This window comes from Procambarus clarkii, chromosome 60 (assembly GCF_040958095.1).
Source record: "Procambarus clarkii isolate CNS0578487 chromosome 60, FALCON_Pclarkii_2.0, whole genome shotgun sequence".
In the NCBI taxonomy this organism is placed as follows: domain Eukaryota; kingdom Metazoa; phylum Arthropoda; class Malacostraca; order Decapoda; family Cambaridae; genus Procambarus; species Procambarus clarkii.
The window spans coordinates 5,196,571-5,222,172 of NC_091209.1; the positions used below are offsets into that span (position 1 = coordinate 5,196,571).

Genomic DNA, 25,602 nt, shown 5'->3' on the forward strand with positions numbered 1-25,602 from the left:
AATATATTCGTTGTGCATTTATTTGCTAATTTCACCATGTTTCGTCTCCAAGCTTTCCGTGCAGATCCAGCAGGTGAAATAGGGACCTTAAGTCGTGCCAAGAGGACTGAATTACAAACTCTTGCACATGAGTATCAATTAGAAGTTCCCTACCAAGCCAACAAAAATGAACTACATAACCTGTTACTGGATCATCTCTTAGAGGAAGGTAAGATAGACTCTGAAACTCACGAAACTTACTTTATTGCAGATAAAACTGATTTGGCAACGATGAAACTCAAAATAGAGCTTGCCAAGATTGAACGTGAGCAACAAAAAGAAGCTCTACAACTGAAGAAAGAGGAAGCCGCCTTGAGGAAAGAAGAACAGGAACGTGAAATCGCCCTCAAGGAACGTGAGATTGCAATACTCCGTGAGCGGGAACGAATACAGCTTGAAACAAAACAACGCCAATTGAAGATGCAACGCGACCATGACAAACAACAAGCAACTCTGGCTATGGAATGTCGTCAACATGAATTCGCGTTGGAAACTACACACCTCGCTCAACGCCAGCAAGCTACCGCCAGTCTTCCTGTCAGTTTCAATATCTCGCATGCAAGTAAGTTAATGCCACCATTCGTAGAGACAGAAGTTGATATATTTTTTACCACCTTTGAGACCCTTGCTAATCAACTTAGTTGGCCTGCCGACCAATGGGCAACCCTTCTCAGAATACATCTCACAGGTAGAGCTGCAGTTACACTCAGTACTTTGGCGACTGAGAATGACTACCAGACTCTGAAACAAGCAGTGTTGGATGCCTACCTTCTCTCCACCGAAAGTTATCGAAGGAAATTCCGTGACCACCTGAAGGCAAGTACCACTACCTTTCTCGAATTTGCTAATACCAAAAGGAGATATTTTATGAAATGGCTGGAAGCAGCACATGTCTCTACCTTTGCAGAACTCGTCAACCTCATGCTAGTTGAAGAATTCTTGAGGCGTGTGCCGCCTCCTGTCCGTTTATATTTAGCAGATAAAGAAGAAACCGACTACCTAAAGTGTGCTAAGTCGGCTGACACTTACAGCCTCATCCACCGGCTGACACCAGAACCATCCTCCAGTAAGAAGTCTTGGTACAGTTACGAGAAAGTGAGTACCGATCAAGCTGGCTCGCAATTGTACTGTAAGTATTGTAGACTCTATGGACATACCATAGATAAATGTGGTAAGTCTCAATACAAAAGAAATACTGAATCCACTAAACCCAAACAGACTCCTCCTAAGTCCGGTAAGCCTGTGATGAATGTTGGTGTTCATGTTAATGATCTTTCTCTTCTCAGTAAACACCTGAATACTGGAACTGTCTCTACCAACGGCTCAAATCCGGAGGGACGTTTCAAACTGAAGATCTTGAGGGACACAGCGGCTCTTCAATCAATTATTTTGAAATCAGCTGTGCCCAATATCGCCTACACCGGAGAAACCGTCTTCATCACTAACCTCACTGCTACCACTCCTTATCCTCTCGCCAGAGTCCACCTGGATTGTCCCTTCGTGACCGGAGAAGTCCAAGTCGCCATCAGGGAAAAGCCTTTTCCCATGCCTGGAGTGCAACTTCTCCTGGGCAACGACTTGGCAGAAGACCTGCAACCGACCAACCTGATCGTCATGGACAAACCCCAGGTGTGTACCTCTGTAATGGATAATCCCATCTTTGAGTATGTTCCAGCAAAGGTTCAAGAGAGTGATGAAGTTTCTCCTCCGGCCACCCGTGCACAAGCTGCACGACCACAGCCAGCTGACTCTACTGCTACCGCTGTCCCTCAAGACCCTCAGAAACTACCCCCGAATCTGACCAAGTTGGAGTTCCGTAAGTTACAGAGGGAAGATCTTACCTTAACACCATTATTTTTCCAGGCTGAGACTCAACCTGACAGTATTCCTGGGTTCTTCCTAGAGAACGAGTTGCTCTACCGCAGATATAGACCCAGTAAACTGAAGGAGGAGGACGATTGGGCCAACGTCGAACAACTAGTGATTTCTGCCAGCCTGCGGCCCACTATTCTACACCTGGCCCACGGAGCACTCTCACACTACGGATTTAACAAGACCTACCATGGAATCCCTCAAGACTACTACTGGCCAGGTATGGTAAATAGCGTCAAACAGTACGTCAAACAGTGTCATACATGTCAGATGGCAGGTAAACCGAACATCTCTATCCCCAGAGCACCACTGACTCCCATACAGGTGCCTGCAGAACCTTTCCACAGACTTATAATAGACTGTGTTGGTCCTTTACCTCGGACCAGTTCAGGTAACGCCTATATCTTAACCATCATGTGTCCTACCACCAGATTCCCCATAGCTTTTCCAGTAAAGAACATTACGGCTGCTACGGTTGTGAAACACTTATTGAAGATCTTCACCCAGTATGGATTTCCAAGGGAGGTTCAGAGCGACTGTGGCACCAACTTCACCAGTGATCTCTTCAAGAGGACACTGGAAGCGTTCAACATCAAACAGGTATTGTCCAGCCCCAATCATCCTGCTTCACAGGGTTCTCTTGAGCGTAGTAATCAGACTATTAAAGCACTCCTGAAGAAGTATTGTAATGAAACCTCTAAGGATTGGATAAGCAAATTGACCTGATTATGTGCATCTATAGAAGTCTTCCCAATGAGTCTCTAGGAGTATCTCCTTATGAGATGCTCTACGGACGTAAGTGCCGTACTCCTCTCAAAGCTTTCAAAGACTCTCAACATGATGCCACCTTCAGTGAGCATCAGAATGTGCCCCAGTTTCTTCAAAGCCTACAACACATTCTAGAGAGGGTACACAGTTTTGCCAACGATAATCTATTGAAAGCACAGGAGAGGATGAAGATTCATTACGACCAGACCAGCAAAGTAAGGAAATTTAAACCTGGAGACTTCGTGTTGGCCTATTTCCCTATCCCAGGTTCTCCTTTGCAAAACAGGTTTTCAGGACCCTACCGCATCAAGGAGTGCAGAAACAACCACAACTACGTTCTAGAGACTCCAGATAGGCGGCGGAAGACCCAGTTGTGCCACGTCAACCTCCTGAAGCTATATAATGGTACTCCTCCCACTGTATTGATAGCATATTCTACCTTTAAAGGTCCATACATCCATAGTGAGACCTTCCCTGCTTCTCCTCCCGAAAGCACTGACACGGAGTCAGCGCTTTCCAATTCGGAAATCCTAACTGATCTTCATAATTATTTTCAGGACAATCATAGTGCACCTCTCATCAAGATCTTCAAAGAACATCAGTTGTTGTTCCGAGATGATCCACAAGAGTGTAATGTTACCCAGCACGACATCCAACTGCTCCCCGACACCCGGCCGATTCGTCAACCCTTCTACCGAATCAGCCCGAGCAAGAAGGAAGTCATGCGTGCTGAGGTGCAGTACCTCTTGGATCATGGACTGGCTACACCTTGTGAGTCCCCCCTGGGCCTCACCCTGTATCTTGGTGCCAAAACCCCAAGGTAAGGTGAGACTTTGCACGGACTACCGTAAATTAAATAATGTGACTGTCAAGGATGCATACCCCTTGCCAAGGATAGATGACATTCTTGACGCCATTGGTAATGCCCAGTACTTGTCCCAAGTGGACTTGCTCAAGGGGTATTACCAAGTGTGTCTAACAGAGCGAGCCAAAGAAATATCTGCCTTTATCACTCCCTTTGGACTTTTCAGGTATGAACGCCTTCCTTTCGGACTAAGTAATGCCCCGGCCACCTTTCAGAGAGCTGTCAACCGCGTCATCCAGGGCTTGGATAACACCTACGCCTATTTGGATGATATCGTTGTAGCATCCAACACCTGGAGCGAACATCTGCTCCAGCTGCAACGATTGTTCTCCAAGCTCCTGACAGCCGGCCTCACCATCAACCTGGGCAAGTCCACCTTTGCCAAAGGTAAAGTGCGTTATCTGGGTCATGTAATTGGGAGTGGCAGCCTAGCTCCGTTAAACACACACACTCAAGCCATCCAGCATTATCCACAGCCTACCACCAGGAAGCAGCTCCTGCGCTTCCTTGGTCTTGCCTCCTACTACCGTAGGTTTGTGAAGAATTTTAGTACGGTAGCAATACCATTAATCACTTTAACCAGTCCCAAGCAACGGTATAATTGGACCATGCAGCAAACCGTTGCTTTCGAACAACTCAAACTCCTCCTCTGTTCTAATCCTATTCTCGCCTCGCCAGATATCACCAAGCCTTTCATCCTTCATGTCGACGCCAGTGGTACCGGCATCGGGGGTGTCCTGATGCAGCAACGAGGCGAGGAGGTTCTACCTGTCAGCTACTACAGCTACAAGTTGAAACCCCACCAGAGGAACTACAGCACTATCGAGAAGGAGCTACTCTCCATCGTCCTGAATCTCCAGCACTTTGCTCCATACCTACAAGGTGCCAGGTCTACCACCATCTTCTCAGACCACAATCCTCTCCGCTTCTTACATCAAGCCCAATTCAATAGCCAACGTCTTCTACGATGGGCTTTATATCTGCAAGATTTCAACCTGGAGATCCGCTATATCAAGGGTTCTGACAACATCATAGCCGACGCCCTCTCCAGAGTCTATGAAGTAGAAGCAACTCCAACTATCACTCCACCACATGAAGACGTAACTTCTTCCAGAACCACAGGCTTCGGGGGAGAGTTGTGACGATAATCTCTTTCAAGAGAGATTGAGCCTGCTCTTCCCCACATATTTACGTCTTTCAAGTACAAGATACTATATTGAAGTTACGTCCACCAGTATCGCCAAACGTTTTGCCCAGGAAGCAAAGCGTACCAAGCACAACCCGACACACTGGCTACCGCCCGCCGTCAACCAGCAAACTGCTCATTCTCCGCCTGCCTGTTGCTGATTGGCTGGTGTCTCACCGCACCTGCACTCACCCCACCACCATGAGTCGACGTCTGGACCAGCAGCACGCCGACTCCTCAGAATATCTCTGTGCTCCATGGAGTTGACATCTCTCTATTAGTAGACTAAGCCCTGGCTGTCGTGTATTAAGGGAGGTGGCAGCTTGAAGCCAGTATTCCCAGCACCTCACTTATTTGATTTATTTTAACTTGCACTTACTTGTCTTCGAGTAACTTTTCATTGCCAGTAATTATTCATGTTGTTTTGTTTGTTGACTTGTTTTGAATTTTACGAGATTGTCTTTATTCATATCTTGTTTTCTAGAGTAATTAAAATTTCATTGTTTATACTTTGTGTTTTGTGTGTCTTCCCATTACCTTACCACAGACAAAAGGACAAACTTCCCTTTTTTTTTGTTATGTGACGAGGCCCTGCCCCCAGCTTTTGAAACAGCCGAACACCAACGCTTTACCGTCACACTAGTGTTTGGATTCACCGTTATTTGATTAGGATAACCTTAGAGGATAATATTTGCTTTTAGTCACAGGTTTCACAATCAGGGATCAATAACCACAAAGGCCCAGTCTCTGGAGTGGATGAGCTCAACTTAGATGTATTAGGCTACACATACCACCTTCCACCACTACCTACCACTGCCACCAGCTGTCAGCACCACCTACCACTGCCACCACCACCTGCTGCCACCAGCTCTTGGCACCATCTACCACCACCTGCCGCCGCCCTCCACCACCTGGCGTAGAGGAGTGTGGTTAACCTTCAACCCTCACCCTCTAGGCCTAACTATACATTACATTCAAATTCGTGTCATTCTCTTTACCATTCATTCTGTTCTTGGGTCTCACGTGTCACGTTTTCAAATGCTAGTGTTACTCTCTCTTCCCATACGTCACCTTCGACAGTGTATCATAGTTCAACAGAATATTAATATGTACAACAGGCTTATTATTATCAATATTTTACCAATCTATCTTTCTGCAACATAAATAAGTTATCGTTTTCGTTTACTCTGCAGCAGAATCTTTTCATACACATTTCATATTTAGACAGAACGCTTTGTGCCAGAGATAGGGGGGAACAGATTAAGGGTTTGCTATCCAGGAGCTGGAATTGGTGATATTGTTGGAAACATGAATGATATTATGATGGGAAATGGGAACAAACCCATTATTTGTATTAGTACAGGGGGTAATGATGTTGGACGAGTTAGGAGTGACAAACTGATACAGAGATTCAGGACAGCCATTGAATTAGTTAGGAGCAAGGGAGGAATCCCGATCATATGTGGCATTCTTCCAAGAAAGGGAGTGGGAAATGAATGGATGTCGAGGGCACTTGGTGTCAATTGCCGGCTGGAAAGATATTGCATATCAAATGCAATATCTTTCATAGACAACTGGGAACACTTCTATGGAAGAAATGAAATGTATGCTCGTAATGGGGTGCATCTATCGAGGGCTGGGGTTGTTGCTGTTGCGAACTCGTTGGAACCAGTGGTTAGAGGTGTTTGGGTTTAAACTGTTAGTAGATAGTGGTATGGGAATTGATTTGGAGGAAGGAGGTAATAAAAGTATGTGTTCGTGGGAGAAAAGAATTGGCAAAATGATCAGGGAAAGAAAAGGGCCTCAAAATAACAATTCACTTAGGGTATATTACACTAACAGTAGAAGTCTAAGAAATAAAATTAACGAATTAAATGCTCTTGTCTGCACAGAAAAAATAGATATTATTGCACTTACCGAAACGTGGATGAATGTAGAAAATAGAGAACTATTAGCTGAATATCAAATAAATGGATTTAAACTATTTCACACAGATAGATATATTAGACGAGGAGGGGGAGTAGCTATATATGTTAGGGACAATTTGAAATGTAGTCTCAAAGAAGGAATCAAAACTGAGCCACACACAGAAACTATTTGGATAGAATTAAACGAAAAAGCGAATAATATTATAATAGGAATTATATATAGGCCACCAAATTTAGACAGAATGGAAGCAAAGCATCTATGGGATGAAATATCTAGAGCATCTAGATCTAACAGTATATATGTCATGGGTGACTTTAACTTTAGTGGAATAAACTGGTTGAATAAAACAGGGAATAGTGAAGCAGAAGATTTTCTAGAATTAATTGACGATTGCTTTCTTACGCAACACATTAATGAACCAACGCGGGAAAATAATATTTTAGATTTAGTGTTAACTAACAGGGAAACACAAATTAATGACATCGAAATAGGGAGTGAGTTAGGGAACAGTGATCACAAAGAAATCAGGTTTATCATAGAATGGAATAGACCTGTAGAAGAAAATTCTGTTAAAGTGCCAGATTTTCGAAAAGCTGATTTTAATATCCTAAGAAATTTTTTGGGTCAAATAGATTGGAAAGTCTTGGGTATGGGGTGTGGGTCGGTCTTGGAGCGAGACATGAACCCAGCGATAGGTGACGTAAAAGGGGATTTCGATGTAGATTTAATATATAACTTATTTAAGAATATTCTAAACAAAGCACAGGAACATAGTATACCATACAAATTGAATAGATCGAATACTAATGACCCAAAGTGGATAACAAATAATTTGAAGAACCTTATAGGTAAAAAGAGAGCTTGGTGCAAAAGGATTAAGAATGGGGAAGTCAGTTTAGAACAGGAATTCATACAACTGGTTAGAAATGTTAAAAAAGAGATTAGGAAAGCAAAAAGAAACTATGAAGTTCGCATAGCAGAGCAAGCAAAGTCAAATCCTAAAGGGTTTTTTCAGTTATATCGAACTAAGACTAGGGAGAGGATTGGTCCATTAAAAACTGAGACAGGTCAAATAACGGATAATGACAAGGAGATGAGTAGTATTTTTAACAAATATTTTATATCTGTATTTACTAAAGAAGAACTTAACAATATGCCTTCAGCCGAACAAGTCTATGTGGGTGGGGATGAGGACAGGTTGACTAGTTTAGCAGTTACCAGGGAGGATGTAATTAAACAATTAGAAAAACTAAAACCAAACAAATCCCCAGGGCCGGATGAAGTGTTTGCCAGGGTGCTTAAAGAATGCAAAGAGGAGCTTTCCGAGCCACTGTCTACCATATTTAATAAATCAATAGAGTCAGGCAGAGTGCCAGAGTCATGGAAGGTAGCTAATGTGGTACCAATTTTTAAGAAAGGAGATAGATCACTTGCGTCAAACTATCGGCCAATTAGCCTAACGTCTATTGTGGGAAAGTTACTTGAATCAATAATTGCAAATACAATTCGTCTTCATCTTGAAAAACATAAATTAATAAATGAGTCGCAACATGGTTTTACAAATGGCCGTTCATGTTTAACAAATTTGCTAACTTTTTATTCCAGCATAGTTGAGGCAGTTGATAGTGGTAAGGATTGTGATGTTGTGTACCTTGACTTTAGCAAAGCTTTTGATACAGTGCCACATGAAAGACTAATTAAAAAAATAGCTCAAGGTATTGGGGGTGCTATATTAAGTTGGATTAGAGCATGGCTATTCCAAAGGAAACAAAGAGTTAGTATAAATGGGGTTAAGTCAGAGTGGGATAATGTTGTTAGTGGAGTACCTCAGGGCTCTGTCCTGGGACCTCTGTTGTTTATAATATATATAAATGATTTAGATTCAGGTTTGAGTAGCATAAGAACATAAGAACATAAGAACAAAGGTAACTGCAGAAGGCCTATTGGCCCATACGAGGCAGCTCCTATTCTATAACCACCCAATCCCACTCATATACTTGTCCAACCCGTGCTTGAAACAATCGAGGGACCCCACCTCCACAATGTTACGCGGCAATTGGTTCCACAAATCAACAACCCTGTTACTGAACCAGTATTTACCCAAGTCTTTCCTAAATCTAAACTTATCCAATTTATACCCATTGTTTCGTGTTCTGTCCTGTGTTGATACTTTTAATACCCTATTAATATCCCCCCGGTTATGTCCATTCATCCACTTGTAAACCTCTATCATGTCACCCCTAACTCTTCGCCTTTCCAGTGAATGCAACTTAAGCTTTGTTAATCTTTCTTCATATGAAAGATTTCTAATTTGGGGAATTAACTTAGTCATCCTACGCTGGACACGTTCAAGTGAATTTATATCCATTCTATAATATGGCGACCAAAACTGAACTGCATAATCTAAATGGGGCCTAACTAGAGCAAGATATAGCTTGAGAACCACACCAGGTGTCTTGTTACTAACGCTGTGATTAATAAATCCAAGTGTCCGATTTGCCTTATTACGAACATTTATGCATTGATCCTTTTGTTTTAAATTCTTACTAATCATAACTCCCAGATCCCTTTCGCAATCCGACTTCGCAATCACAACACCATCTAGCTCGTATCTTGTAACTCTATCATCATTACCTAACCTCAGAACTTTACATTTATCAGCATTAAACTGCATCTGCCAATCCTTTGACCATTTCAAAACCCTATCTAGATCAACTTGAAGTGATAGTGAGTCCTCCTCCGAATTAATTTCCCTACCGATTTTCGTATCATCGGCAAATTTGCAAATGTTGCTACTCAAACCTGAATCTAAATCATTTATATATATTATAAACAACAGAGGTCCCAGGACAGAGCCTTGAGGCACTCCACTTACAACATTTTCCCACTGTGACTTGATTCCATTTATACTAACTCTCTGTTTCCTTTGGTATAGCCATGCCCTAATCCAGCTTAATATAGCACCCCCAATACCATGAGACTCTATCTTTTTAATCAGTCTTTCATGTGGCACTGTATCAAAAGCTTTGCTAAAGTCAAGGTATACAACATCGCAATCCTTACCACTATCAACTGCCTCAACAATGCTAGAATAAAAAGATAACAAATTTGTTAAACATGAACGGCCATTTATAAAACCATGTTGCGACTCAATTATTAATTTATGTTTTTCAAGATGAAGACGAATTTTATTTGCTATTATAGATTCGAGTAACTTTCCCACAATAGACGTTAGGCTAATTGGTCGATAGTTAGACGCAAGTGATCTATCTCCTTTCTTAAAAACTGGTATCACATTAGCAACTTTCCAAAACTCTGGCACTCTGCCTGACTCTATTGATTTATTAAATATGGTTGACAGTGGGTCACAAAGCTCCTCTTTGCATTCTTTAAGCACCCTGGCAAACACTTCATCCGGCCCTGGGGATTTGTTTGGTTTGAGTTTTACTATTTGTTTAAGAACATCCTCCCTGGTAACTGTTAAACTCGTCAACCTGTCCTCGTCCCCACCCACATAGACTTGTTCGGCTGAAGGCATATTGTTAAGTTCCTCTTTAGTAAATACAGATACAAAATATTTATTAAAAATACTACTCATCTCTTCATCACTATCTGTTATTTGACCTGTCTCAGTTTTTAATGGACCTATCTTTTCCCTAGTCTTAGTACGATATAACTGAAAAAACCCTTTAGGATTTGTCTTTGCTTGCCCTGCTATGCGAACTTCATAGTTTCTTTTTGCTTTCCTTATCTCTTTTTTAACATTTCTAACCAGTTGTACGAATTCCTGTTCTAAAGTGACCTCCCCATTTTTAATCCTTTTGTACCAAGCTCTCTTTTTACCTATAAGGTTCTTCAAATTCTTTGTTATCCACTTTGGGTCATTAGTATTCGATCTATTCAATTTGTATGGTATACTACGTTCCTGTGCTTTGTTTAGAATATTCTTAAATAAGTTATATATTGAATCCACATCGAAATCCCCATTTAAGTCACCTATCACTGGGTTCATGTCTCGCTCCAAGACCGGCCCACACCCCATACCCAAGACTTTCCAATCAATTTGACCCAAAAAATTTCTTAGGCTATTAAAATCAGCTTTTCGAAAATCTGGCACTTTAACAGAATTTTCTCCTACTGGTCTATTCCATTCTATGCTAAATCTGATTTCTTTGTGATCACTGCTCCCTAGCTCACTCCCTATTTCGATGTCCTTAATTTGCGTTTCCCTGTTAGTTAACACTAAATCTAAAATATTATTTTCCCGTGTTGGTTCCTTAATGTGTTGCGTAAGAAAGCAATCGTCAATTAATTCTAGAAAATCTTCTGCTTCACTATTCCCTGTTTTGTTCAACCAGTTTATTCCGCTAAAATTAAAGTCACCCATGACATAAATACTGTTAGATCTAGATGCTCTAGATATTTCATCCCATAGATGCTTTGCTTCCATTCTGTCTAAATTTGGTGGCCTATATATTACTCCTATTATAATATTATTAGCTTTTTCGTTTAATTCAATCCAAATAGTTTCTGTGTGTGGCTCTGTTTTGATTCCCTCTTTGAGACTACATTTCAAATTGTCCCTAACATATATGGCTACTCCACCTCCTCGTCTAATATATCTATCTGTGTGAAATAGTTTAAATCCATATATTTGATATTCAGCTAATAGTTCTCTATTTTCTACATTCATCCACGTTTCGGTAAGTGCAATAATATCTATTTTTTCTGTGCAGACAAGAGCATTTAATTCGTTAATTTTATTTCTTAGACTCTATCATAGCAACATTTGCAAATTTGCAGATGATACAAAAATCGGTAGGGAAATTAACACGAAAGAAGACTCGCTGTCACTGGCGAGTCTTCTTAGAAAGAACTTGGAAAAGACTTCTTAGAAAAGACTGGCAGATGCAGTTTAATGATAATAAATGTAAAGTTTTGAGGCTAGGTAATGATAGAGTTACAAGATACGAGCTAGATGGTGTTGAGATTGCGAAGTCGGATTGCGAAAGGGATCTGGGAGTTATGATTAGTAAGAATTTAAAACAAAAGGATCAATGCATGAATGTTCGTAATAAGGCGAATAGGACACTGGGATTTATTAATCGAAGCGTTAGTAACAAGACACCTGGTGTGGTTCTTAAGCTATATCTTGCTCTGGTTAGGCCCCATTTAGATTATGCAGTTCAGTTTTGGTCGCCGTACTATAGAATGGATATAAATTCACTTGAACGTGTCCAGCGTAGGATGACTAAGTTAATTCCCCAAATTAGAAATTTTTCATATGAAGAAAGATTAACAAAGCTTAAGTTGCATTCACTGGAAAGGCGAAGAGTTAGGGGTGACATGATAGAGGTTAACAAGTGGATGAATGGATATAACAAAGGGGATATTAATAGGGTATTAAAATTATCAACTCAAGACAGAACACGAAACAATGGGTATAAATTGGATAAGTTTAGATTTAGGAAAGACTTGGGTAAATACTGGTTCAGTAACAGGGTTGTTGATTTGTGGAACCAATTACCGCGTAACGTGGTGGAGATAGGGTCCCTCGATTGTTTCAAGCGCGGGTTGGACATGTATATGAGTGGGATTGGGTGGTTATAGATAGGAGCTGCCTCGTATGGGCCAATAGGCCTTCTGCAGTTACCTTTGTTCTTATGTTCTTACATCAATATATCATATAAGCTGGCAAGACAATCTTTCCCTATCACCTCATTGTGATTTATGTAGTAACAAATCTCTAACTCAACGGTATGTATGTGTTAGCTCCACTTTTATTGGTGTTTTATGAGTTATAAATATTAACTACTCAATCTTTCAGGATCCCTTCCATTATACAGTATCAAACAATCTATGTAATATTTTCCTCATGTCTACTTCATCCAGCACTTACGCATCAAGCAGACTTTAATATCTCTCCGCATCTTTGTGTTTATGACTTATAAATGTTATCAAATTAATTGATCTATATATTCCGGTGTTTATTTCTGTATATAAATCAGTGTTTATACTCCCTGGCATGTGCGGGTTTTGTATTAGTCGGTCTATTGCTGTATGTGAAGACCGCGAGAGATGAGCCAGAGAGTGTGTTGCTATGGCGGTGTGTCCACTCACAGGATGAGTGGCGCTGCCCAATACTGTCACTATGGCGGTGTGTCCACTCACAGGATGAGTGGCGCTGCCCAATACTGTCACTATGGCGGTGTGTCCACTCACAGGATGAATGGCGCTGCCCAATACTGTCACTATGGCCTTGTGTCCACTCACAAGATGAGTGGCGCTGCCCAATACTGTCACTATGGCGGTGTGTTCACTCACAGGATGAGTGGCGCTGCCCAATACTGTCACTATGGCGGTGTGTTCACTCACAGGATGAGTGGCGCTGCCCAATACTGTCACTATGGCGGTGTGTCCACTCACAAGATGAGTGGCGCTGCCCAATACTGTCACTATGGCGGTGTCCACTCACAGGATGAGTGGCGCTGCCTAATACTGTCACTATGGCGGTGTGTTCACTCACAGGATGAGTGGCGCTGCCCAATACTGTCACTATGGCGGTGTGTCCACTCACAGGATGAGTGACGCTGCCCAATACTGTCACTATGGCGGTGTGTTCACTCACAGGATGAGTGGCGCTGCCCAATACTGTCACTATGGCGGTGTGTCCACTCACAGGATGAGTAGCGCTGCCCAATACTGTCACTATGGCGGTGTGTCCACTCACAGGATGAGTGGCGCTGCCCAATACTGTCACTATGGCGGTGTGTCCACTCACAGGATGAGTGACGCTGCCCAATAAACTCGTGTCTCCAGGCAAAATTAAAAATTAAAAATAGTGTGCGTGGTTGTGTGAGAGAAGCGTGAGAGTGGGTGAGCGTGCACGGGTGAGCACGGTTGAGCCGTGAGCGGAACTTCATCTATGTGTACTTACCTAACTTTACTTTCCTAACTTAGTTACACTTTTACTTTTATCAAAAAGTCTTTCAAACTCAACATTATTAAGATAACTTTTTACCAAGTCAAACGTGTTCTTGCTTTGACCAAACTGTAATACACGTTTACCATGAGGATATAAATAGAGAACTTATATAATTTTCTCACACATTGTAGTGTGTGTCCACTCGTGACGTCGTCTAGTCAACTACTGACAGGATAAGCCCCTCCCCCCCCCCGCCCTGGTCTAGCACTGATTATCCGAGTTATGGAAATTGGTCATTAAGGCCATATGTTGAGTTATCAAGTATACACCCAGAGTCATCAGTTTACCTCAATGACATCACGTCTACACTCATTAACATCAAGTTTACTCTTCATCACCTCAAGGATATTCTCAAGTGATCAATGGTATTCTCAGTTCCATCAAGCTTATTCTCTAACGCACCTTAGAACATCAAGGAAAGATTTTAAGTCTTCTAAGGATGTTCGTCAATCGTTTTTATTCAACAAGCTTACTTTCAAGTACATCTTCACACATTTAAGGATACGTTCTGTACATCAATCTACTACTATCTTAAGTCATTCTTTCATAGAGCATCTTAATTACAATACAACTTCAATAGTCATGGGTAACATTCCTGCATCATATTTTAACTAAACTTAGTGTTAAACTTAGCACTAAGTTAACAGCTCTGATATTAATCTCTCACAAAAATCACTATTCTTTAAGTAAGTAGTTCAACATTACATAGCTTACCGGTATTTCTGTTAATTTCTCTGTATCATATTTCACATTATTATTAGCACAAAAATATATACATCACAATCTCATCTACATATGCATTTACATTATCAAGCTAGTATAAACTTATTCAATTCTTTCAACTCTCAAAAAACACGCTTGCACTCCTACATCAACTTGCAAATACACATGCACTTACAATTGTAAGGTCAATCTTTTCGTATCACATCTTAATTATAAATACAACTTCAGTAGTCAAGGGTAACGTTCCTACATCATTTTTTAACTAAAGTTAGTAGGTTTAACACAAACTAATCTCATTATGTAGTCACAATAAACTCTAGGTATTATTTCAAACTATCATGTACAACTTTCATATCATTTATATACTTTCTTATTTATGTGTCTTCCATCAAGCAGTAGTTATTCTATGATATATATGTTATTTTTAAGAAAAGCTTTTACCAAAGTCATATTTTGCAAAGTAACATGTTAAACAACATATTTCCATAACTTTATATCACATCTCCGACCAAAACTTTCTGGCAACTTGATACAAACAAACTAAGACCAGCATGTTGTCAGTGTTCTACTATATCTCACTCCTCTGTTCATAATAACTCTTTCACACAACACGATTATTTAAGTAATTAGTTCACCTTTTTGTAACAAACTTGGATTTCAGTTTATTAATTATTTGATAAAATGCATTCTCTCATCCATTTCATCTTGAACAGTTCTCTGATCGACAATTCATTATCCTACATTTCCTGACTTACCTGGACCAGCCCTAACCTAATGTAGCTTACCTAACACGAACTTGCGAATACACTTGCAGTTATATTTATAATCACGAATTTGCACATACAAACTCCTCCTCCTTATATACGAAACACGTAGATACTTACACACGTATAGTTACATTCACAAAACTTATACAATTTAAGCAACTACTTAGTTTAGTCAGTCAAACACAGACTTGTACATGCACACATTCACTCAGTTAATTAACTTACTCACTTTCTCTAACTTGCACAAATTCACAAACTTAGTCAAACATGTAAATACCTTTATGTGCTATCATGTACACTCTTCCCAGTTACTTAGCACTTCTCTCAACAACACTTAGACACTTTAAGAAACTCTTACACAAATACTAATTTCAGAACATTACGTAAATCTTGTATCCAACTAGTTTATCTATCTTATCTTACCCCATTGTATTACTATTCCCCCTGTTTATTTTGCTCCCAATCTCTATTATTCTTGGTAAAGCATTGTTTATGCATTCAACCATTACATAGTCTAATAACCTTATCCTCAACCTACCCCAACCAATCCTAACTTAACGTATCCTTAATCCCATATTTTTTACTTGTACACTGAATGTAAGCAAATAATGATGAAGCAAATAAAGGGAATTGGAGAGTAGTGTATTTAGTGTCAAATGACCAGGAAATATGCGTGGCATTAGACAAGAGGTTAATAAATGTGCTCAGCCAAGAGGGGGAAATCAAAATGCAATTACCTTCGACGTGTAGGTAAGAGGATCTTGATCAGATTTACTCAGAAAGCCTCGAGGGACATGTAGTGAGTAAAGGGAACACTGACAACAGATTAGGTCCAGAACCGCCTGGAGGAACCGTCTGACCTTTCAATATGGGAGAACACAGTGTCCTGTTAATGTCCACACACATACACACACACACCAGGGACTCGATTCGAGTCCCTGGTGGGTGTGTATGTCTCTAAAAGTTGGTTTAATTTAAAACTTGCGTGTTCTGGCAAGTTAGGCATAAAGCATGGACACCGTGTTCTCCCATATTAACAGGTTCTTGCTGGAAGACGTCAGTGACCTCTCACCTACTCTAGTGGACTTGGGGGACGGAGGTTTGGGGCTTGAAATACCCCGAAATTTCCGTCCCTTTTAAGGCTCTGAGTGTGGTGTAGTGGGTACCTGCCATGCCAGTTGTTGTTGAAGCATCTGTGCTGGCGAGGGTTCGAGTCCCTGGTGGGTGTGTGTGTATAAAAGTTGGTTTATATATATATATATATATATATATATATATATATATATATATATATATATATATATATATATATATATATATATATATTAGTATATTAGTATATTTTGGTAGCACTTTCTTGTAGACATATATTATTAAACATGACCGAAAAAGTAAGATTAATAATTCTAACACGAATTTTCTCAATATTTCTTTTCACTGTTGATGGTAATTAAAAAATCAGTTCTCCAAAATTCATTTTTATTTCTAGTCTGACGCGACACTTGAACGCGTTTCGTAATAACTTATTACATTTTCAAAGACTTTGGTTTACACACAACACAACTATAACTTGCAAACACTAAACAGAGTTTAAACAGCTTTGGTTTTATACCTGCATTTGGGTGAGGTGATATGTTACAACAGTTTTGGATGAGGTGAAAACAAACTTTCAACGCAAGACAGAACACGAAACAATGGGTATAATATTTTGTAAGTTAAAGGGAAGAATGGAAGTAACTGCAAAGGCCCTATTGGCCCATATTTCTTGATGCTTCTATATTGGTGCGGAGTCTTGAAGTGGGTAGAATATAGTTGTGCATTGATTGGCTGTTGATTGCTGGTGTCGACTTCTTAATGTGTAGTGCCTCGCAGATATCAAGCCGCCTGCTATCGCTGTATCTATCAATGATTTCCGTGTTTTTTGTTAAGACTTCTCTGGTGATGGTCTGGTTGTGGGAAGAGATTATATGTTCCTTAATGGAGCCCTGTTGCTTATGCAACGCTAATCGCCTGGAAAGAGATGTTGTTGTCTTGCCTATATACTGAATTCTTTGAGACTTACAGTCCCCAAGTGGGCATTCGAAGGCATAGACGACATTGGTCTCTTTTAAAGCGTTCTGCTTTGTGTCTGGAAAGTTTCTCATGAGTAGGTTGGCCGTTTTCTTGGTTTTATAGTAAATCGTCAATTGTATCTTGTGATTTTTGTCTGTAGGGATAACGTTTCTATTAACAATATCTTTCAGGACACTTTCCTCCGTTTTATGAGCTGTGGAAAAGAAGTTCCTGTAAAATTGTTTAATTGGGGGTACAGGTGTTGTGTTAGTTGTCTCTTCAGAGGTTGCATGGCGTTTCACCTTTCTTCTTATGATGTCTTCAACGAAACCATTGGAGAAGCCGTTGTTGACTAGGACCTGCCTCACCCTACAGAGTTCTTCATCGACTTGCTTCCATCCTGAGCTGTGGCTGAGAGCACGGTCGACATAAGCGTTAACGACACTCCTCTTGTACCTGTCTGGGCAGTCACTGTTGGCATTGAGGCACATTCCTATGTTTGTTTCCTTAGTGTAGACTGCAGTGTGGAAACCTCCGCTCCTTTCCATGACTGTTACATCTAGAAAGGGCAGTTTCCCATCCTTCTCTATCTCGTAAGTGAAACGCAACACAGAATTCTGCTCAAAAGCCTCCTTCAGCTCCTGCAGATGTCTGACATCAGGTACCTGTGTAAAAATGTCCTCAACATACCTGCAGTATATGGCCAGTTTCAAGTTCATGTCGACTAAGACCTTTTGTTCGATGGTACCCATGTAGAAGTTCGCAAACAGGACACCTAGGGGAGAACCCATGGCGACCCCATCCACTTGCTTATACATGTGCCCATCCGGGCTCAAGAAGGGTGTCTCTTTAGTACAAGCTTGGAGTAGTTTCCTTAGAATGTTTTCTGGTATGTCAAGAGGAGTACAGGCCGGATCACGATACACTCTGTCCGCTATCATCCCGATTGTTTCATCCACAGGTACGGTGGTAAACAGTGATTCTAAGTCCAACGTGTCGGAAAATCCGACACCATTTAATAATCATACAGATAATAGCTGTATTACCAACAAGTTACCCATAGAAAACGTAACTTGTAGTGGAATTACCGTCTATAGAAAACGGGATATCATCACCACATACTATTATAATTCACCAGCTATTCTGCTGGGAATTATTCTTAAATACATTAGTCGTTGGACTTTACCATCATAAAAACATCTTATATAAATTAACTTAATTATCAATATTAAAGTAGAGTAAATGTGACCCTTCTATCATTTTCTGACATCTGGACAAAGTAGGCCAGGCGTCAGGGAGGAAGGAGGGCAGCGATTGTTGTTTATTGAGACCAGAGGCTCACACGGGAGCAAATTCGGCTCCTGTTAAATTTACTTGGACGTAGTGTTATGGAACCCAAAGGTGTACCATTGTCAACACGCTGTCTACAAATACAAGTTAAGTGTCTATCCGAAACCCGTTTATCATTCATTTATGGCCATTAATGTCAGGATATAGGGTTAGCCGGTTAGAACGCGAAATCGCCTCATACTAAAGGTAATTAAGCCAGGTCTTTAATGTTCCATGTACTGTATAGTGTTTTCTCTGATATACTTGTCATATATAGGATTCTGGCTTCACAGCTAGCGCACTTTTGACAGGTCAAGACGAGGATGCAAGATTATGTGCACCAGTTACTGGGTGATATGGAAGCTACCTCAAAGAGGATAATTTGGTGTCTACACCCTAGTTATACCTGGTGGACTAACCTGCTGTACTATAAGAGAAGGAACCTCATCAATGTATGTAGCTATTACTGTAGTTTGATTGGCTGCATATATATATATTAATTTAATAACCCCCATAATGTGTAGAGGATCGATTTGTGAGATTATGAGATTATTGCAGAAATACAGTCCACTTATCATTATACAAATTGCTATCGAAGTATATAAATTAACGTAAATATAAATTCATATAAATTAAATAAATATAAATCTCACAGGTCGGTTCCCACATTATTTGGTCCTTCGAACCGGATTATTTGGACCTTCGGAACCGGAATATTCGGTCCTATGAACCCACATTTGGTCATCTTAGTACCGGATGAACCAGTTATCCAGTGGATTCATTAAATATACTAGTGCAGTGTTATTTAAACAAAGGCCAGCCAGTCAAGACGGCAGCGTAGCCTCGAGGGAGCTCAGGAGCCTCCCTCAGCCCAGTTCAGCTTCGTCAGCGGTTTCATGCACACCCACAGATATTTGGTGGCGTGTTATTTCGTGAAATGACAGCGCTAATATAGAATCCAGCCAAATTAGTGACTGTGTCTTCGCGAGATTGTTCACGGATTTCGTGGTGTTACATTTCGCGAGAGATTATCTACGAATTTTGTGGACTTTATTTCGCGAGGTCACTAATAATATTTAATACTTCTAGATAATATTAGAAGTTTCATAGAGGCTAATTAAGAGGCTATTATCAATAATTGTGTATATTATTTCTCCAAAATAGAGAATTATTTAATATATATTGCACTAGTGATCACAGTATAATATTTACTAATTGCCAACCCACAACAGGGTAGGATATGACTAGTTGAACTATTATTGTTCATCCTAGTCCCATTATTACAATAGTCAGTTGTACTATATTGAACAACCTAACACCATTAATGAATGGTCCAGACCCTATTTTGGGTGTAATTTTTATCAACTCGAGTTGAGTTGTATATATATAATTTACTTATGATCATTACACCTTTGAGTGATTAATTAGTGTCTCTACCATCCTAGGGTGATATAGAAGAGCTAACCTAAAGGTACTTCCAGTGACACTGGTTTATCACTCAAATCATTAGTGTGTATGATTGTATATATATAATGTGTATTAATTTTAAGTGCTAACCTCTAGTAGAGGTAGGATTATTGCCTAGTGAGTGCAGAATTTTACCCTAGGCTACCATTAGTACTTGCTCACAATTTATGAGCCAGTGGTGCTCAATTAACAAGTCACCATGACTAATCCACAGAAAGCAAAGCGTGCTTTAATATCAAGCAAACGCCAACTAACAAGAGATCTCAACCAATATGAACAGTTGTTATATGAGCCTGTAATTAATTATCGTCGGTTGAAAATACCACTGTTACAGATTCAAACCCAATTGCATATATTGAAAGCAAATAGGAAATCTTACCAAAATCAGGTCCACGACGACGACGACATAGTAGTTGAAGATGTGGAACCATTCCTGTCTGACCTAGCACAATATGAAGAAGAAACTCAAGCCAGGTTGGAACATTTACACAGGATAATTGAATCAGAACAAATAGCAAGTACATCAAATAAAGTAGATAATGTTATGGATGATCTGGATCTTTTTGAGAATAAATGTCAAGCCAGATTAGATCCTTTAATCAACAAGGATAAAGCTTCACCCAGTAAAGCTTCACCCAATATTATACCACCAGAAATTAAGCAGTTCTCAGACAATTTATCCACAGTCTCTGTGGTTTCTGAAAACCCAATACCTGAGGCTACTAAGTTAACATGCCTCCAAGCTAGAGGTGAAGCTGAACCAGTAGTAGAAAATGTAAATGAAAATAGCGACAGCACTAATTTCTCAGTCCAGCTTCCTAGGGATAATGCTGGCAATGAGAAAACTGTCATACATCTAGTACTACAATTGCTGGATTTACCTCAACCTGATCAGACTGCTGACTCATTACAATCCTTCAGCATGGAGCTTGAGTCACTACTAAGAATATTCAGTCTTAAGGTTGATATAACTACTAGTGAATGGATGACCAAAGTAGTCCTTCAACGAAAATTGTCCAGCGATATACTAGATGAATTATATGCACATCAACATAACACCATCCTGACAGTACAGGACATCACTGAAGGTTTACATTCCATCATAAACAAACGACGAGCAAATGAGGAAGTTAAAGCCTCTTGCAAGCCTTCAGAAATAGAAAATAAGAGTCAATTAAAGGGTAAAACAACTACCCCAAATAAACATCAGTCAATTACTCTAACATCAAGTTGCAGAAAATCTGACAATGCAGCAGCAACCTCCAAGCCTACTGTTACTAGTTCACCCAAACCGGTAACTTCCAAACGTGCAGTAGGCTGGGGGACATGTATGTTCTGCAAAAAGAAACATTCAACATACTGTTGTGCTAATTATCCAACCAGAGACACTCGTATGGAGCGACTCCAGGAATTAGGGAGATGTTCAAGGTGTCTCAAGTCACACAACATAGACTATTGTGATACCCAATTCAACACCTGTAACAGGTGTAGAAGAGGTAGGCACCATGCAGCACTGTGCAAATATACGAAATTAACGTATTCAAGACCCAAGGTGGAAGATAGCATTCCCACCACAGTACAGTACTGCAAGGTGCAACCAACAAAGAGTGTCCAATCGGCAAAGTCTAAAGGTAATACGACTTTGCCTACTGCCCAAATTACCATCCTGAATAAGAGGGCCAAGGTCCATACCCGTGGGTTGTTTGACCAAGGATCCCAGAGAACATATATTACTAAAAAGCTGGCAGATGAATTACAATTAAGGCCTGTAGCCCAGATGTCATTCAACATCTCAGGGTTTGTAACAGATGCAGGACCTCAAGTCTACCAGGTGGTACAACCATCAGTGAGCTTAGGCAGGTACGTCTGTCGAGTACAAGCCATTGTGGTGGACAAAATACCAGTAGACCTACAAGTTCAAGGTCTGAGAGCAACAGCCAAATTCCTGAGAAATAGAGGAATAAAATTGGCAGATAATATTAAGTCTGATCACCTCACCGACTTCGGTCTCCTTGTAGGGACAGACTATTGTCATCGATTCATCGGTAGCCCTACTAAATATCAGGGTATAACCATGTTAAACTCTGCAGGAGGTAAATTACTCTCAGGCCCAGTATCAAGCCTGAGGAGACCTATGCCTGCAGATAAACAATACCAGTAGAAATCTAAATTTGTCAGCTGATTATATTTCTCCAGTAGCATTATACTAAGGAGATTACAGCTGACTATACCAACAGAGGTTGATGTTAGTATCATCATTTAAAGCTGGAGATGAGTTCATGAGGCCTCAGTGGCAAATCAGTGAACAGTAGCCTAAAACAGCTACAAGTCACTGCGACCAATGTCGCTGAACCCACTGCAGTCTCAGAACCATACTTTACTTTAATGATGAGCTATTCAATCTTCTGAATCAATTAACTAAATTAAACCCCAATAAATCTGATGACTGATTTGATACATTTATTATTTAATCAAGATGTATTCCATGGGCCTCAGTGTTTATATATCAGTGACCAGTTACCTGAAGAAACTTCAAGTTATATCTAATGTCACTGATCTCACTGCAGTCCCTGAATCATACTTGACTGTAGTACTTGATCACATCCAGTCTTCTGGGTTAAATAATATGTAATAAGGCTTGAATATTAGCCTTTCAAGAGTTGACAGGGAAATGAAATCGCATTAGACTTCTAACCCCTGCAACTCTAGTACGGGACATCCGTCCTGTACGAACAGACACACAAATGTGTGATTACTAACTACTAACATCAAATTAATCAAATAATTCGAAGGAGGAGTATCGGTGTTCGTCTGTTCTAAAGAGGACTTCGACCCGTGAGCAGCCCCCTGGGGAATTATGTCGGAAAATCCGACACCATTTAATAATCATACAGATAATAGCTGTATTACCAACAAGTTACCCATAGAAAACGTAACTTGTAGTGGAATTACCGTCTATAGAAAACGGGATATCATCACCACATACTATTATAATTCACCAGCTATTCTGCTGGGAATTATTCTTAAATACATTAGTCGTTGGACTTTACCATCATAAAAACATCTTATATAAATTAACTTAATTATCAATATTAAAGTAGAGTAAATGTGACCCTTCTATCATTTTCTGACATCTGGACAAAGTAGGCCAGGCGTCAGGGAGGAAGGAGGGCAGCGATTGTTGTTTATTGAGACCAGAGGCTCACACGGGAGCAAATTCGGCTCCTGTTAAATTTACTTGGACGTAGTGTTATGGAACCCAAAGGTGTACCATTGTCAACACGCTGTCTACAAATACAAGTTAAGTGTCTATCCGAAACCCGTTTATCATTCATTTATGGCCATTAATGTCAGGATATAGGGTTAGCCGGTTAGAACGCGAAATCGCCTCATACTAAAGGTAATTAAGCCAGGTCTTTAATGTTCCATGTACTGTATAGTGTTTTCTCTGATATACTTGTCATATATAGGATTCTGGCTTCACAGCTAGCGCACTTTTGACAGGTCAAGACGAGGATGCAAGATTATGTGCACCAGTTACTGGGTGATATGGAAGCTACCTCAAAGAGGATAATTTGGTGTCTACACCCTAGTTATACCTGGTGGACTAACCTGCTGTACTATAAGAGAAGGAACCTCATCAATGTATGTAGCTATTACTGTAGTTTGATTGGCTGCATATATATATATTAATTTAATAACCCCCATAATGTGTAGAGGATCGATTTGTGAGATTATGAGATTATTGCAGAAATACAGTCCACTTATCATTATACAAATTGCTATCGAAGTATATAAATTAACGTAAATATAAATTCATATAAATTAAATAAATATAAATCTCACAGGTCGGTTCCCACACAACGAGGCTCTTATCCCTGTGGCCCGTGTTCCCCGCAGTAAGTCAACAAATTCCTTTGGAGACTTCAGGCTGAAGGCGCAAGGGACATAAGGAGACAGCAAGCTGTTGAGTCGCTTCGCCAGTCTGTACGTGGGTGTGGGTATCTGGCTGATGATTGGCCGAAGTGGATTTCCAGGCTTATGTGTCTTGACATTTCCATATGCGTATCCAGGTTTATATTCCCCAATAATCTTTGGCAGGTGGAGTCCGGATTTCTTGGCGTTCACAGTTTCGATCAATTTGTTAACCTTTGCTTTCAATTCGGCTGTAGTGTCCTTCGTTACCCTTTGGAATTTAGTTTGGTCAGAGAGAATGAGGTTCATTTTCGCCAGATATTCGTCTTTTTTAAGAATGACGTATATTGGCGACTTGTCACCTCTTCTGACGACTATCTCCTTGTTCTCACGAAGGCTCTTAGCTGCCGCTTTGAGCTCGGGGGACAGTATGGTGCTTCTGTAGGTGCCTCGATTCTTTCCTCCTTCTGCAATAAGTTCTGCTTGTAAGGTGTCTTTGGTGGTTACCTTCTTTTGTGTCTCGAGGTCGAATATGTCGTCCAACAGGATCTCCAACGGGCTGCTTCCGAAACAAGTGCTTCGCTCACGTCCTTTGTTCGAACAGCAATTCTATGAATGCTTCACCCACGTACTTCTAATACAAATAAAAACCAACAGAACCTACACACCTAACCTAATCTACGCCTAACTATACATTGAAATTTGATGTATAATAATATTAATTTATATATGAGATCAAATCAATTTATAATGCACAGTATGTTAAAATTGGTGAATGCATCTGGGGAGGACGGGCGCTGGTTTAACCAGCCTATTGTGAGGACTGGCTGTTCTCAGCCCGTTCTCCAAACAAAGACCCAAAAGTGATTCCATCCACCCGCCAAACCCCCTGTTTATGAATGAAAAGCGGTTTACACACGACTCACAATTCTTTTCGTTCGAACACTTCCGGAATATGTGCTTCACTGACGAGTTTTGTTCGAACCACAACGCTATAAATGCTTCACCCACGTAATACGAATACAAATAATTGACAACCTAAATACCTAACCTAACCTATGCCTATATATATATATGCACAATATGCTAATATATTATAATATTAATTTACATTTAAAACAAATCTGTTTTGAATGAACTGCATAAAAAAAATTATGAATGCGTCTGTGGGGTCGACCGCTGGATGTAATGGACTCGAGTCGAGGACGGGTTGAGTGGTTGTATGATAATTAATGTACAGTAGGCGAGTATTGAAATGTATAAAGTTATTTCACAATCCATAATAATATTAATAATAATAATAATATTATAATTATTATTATTATTATTTAAATATACAAAAGTTCTAATAAAGCCACTAACACGCATAGCATTTTGGTCCATAATTCTAATTTTTCCCGGAATACGACTCTTCAAATCGTTTAACACCCAGGTACCCATTCACTGCTGGGTGAACAGAGACATAGAGTTAATACAAGGGGCCAGATTCACGAAGCAGTTACGCAAGTACTTACGAATGTGTACATCTTTCCTCAATCTTTGACGGCTTTGGTTACATTTATTAAACAGTTTACAAGCATGAAAACATCCCAATCAACTGTTGTTATTGTTATAAACAGCCTCCTGGTGCTTCGGAGCTCATTAACTGTTTAATAATTATAAACAAAGCCGCCAGAGATTGAGAAAAGATGTACAGGTTCGAAAG

General features: G+C 40.2%; 1 protein-coding gene across 1 annotated transcript in view; it reads left to right on the top strand.

Annotated features, from left to right (window-relative positions):
* The first annotated feature begins 270 nt into the window (after positions 1–270).
* LOC123753477 (uro-adherence factor A-like) overlaps positions 271–25,602 on the top strand; it is a 32,374-nt gene continuing 7,042 nt past the window's right edge. The window contains exon 1 of the mRNA XM_069307243.1: positions 271–412. Within this exon, the coding sequence (XP_069163344.1) occupies positions 271–412 (142 nt within the window). The remainder of the gene's footprint in view (positions 413–25,602) is intronic.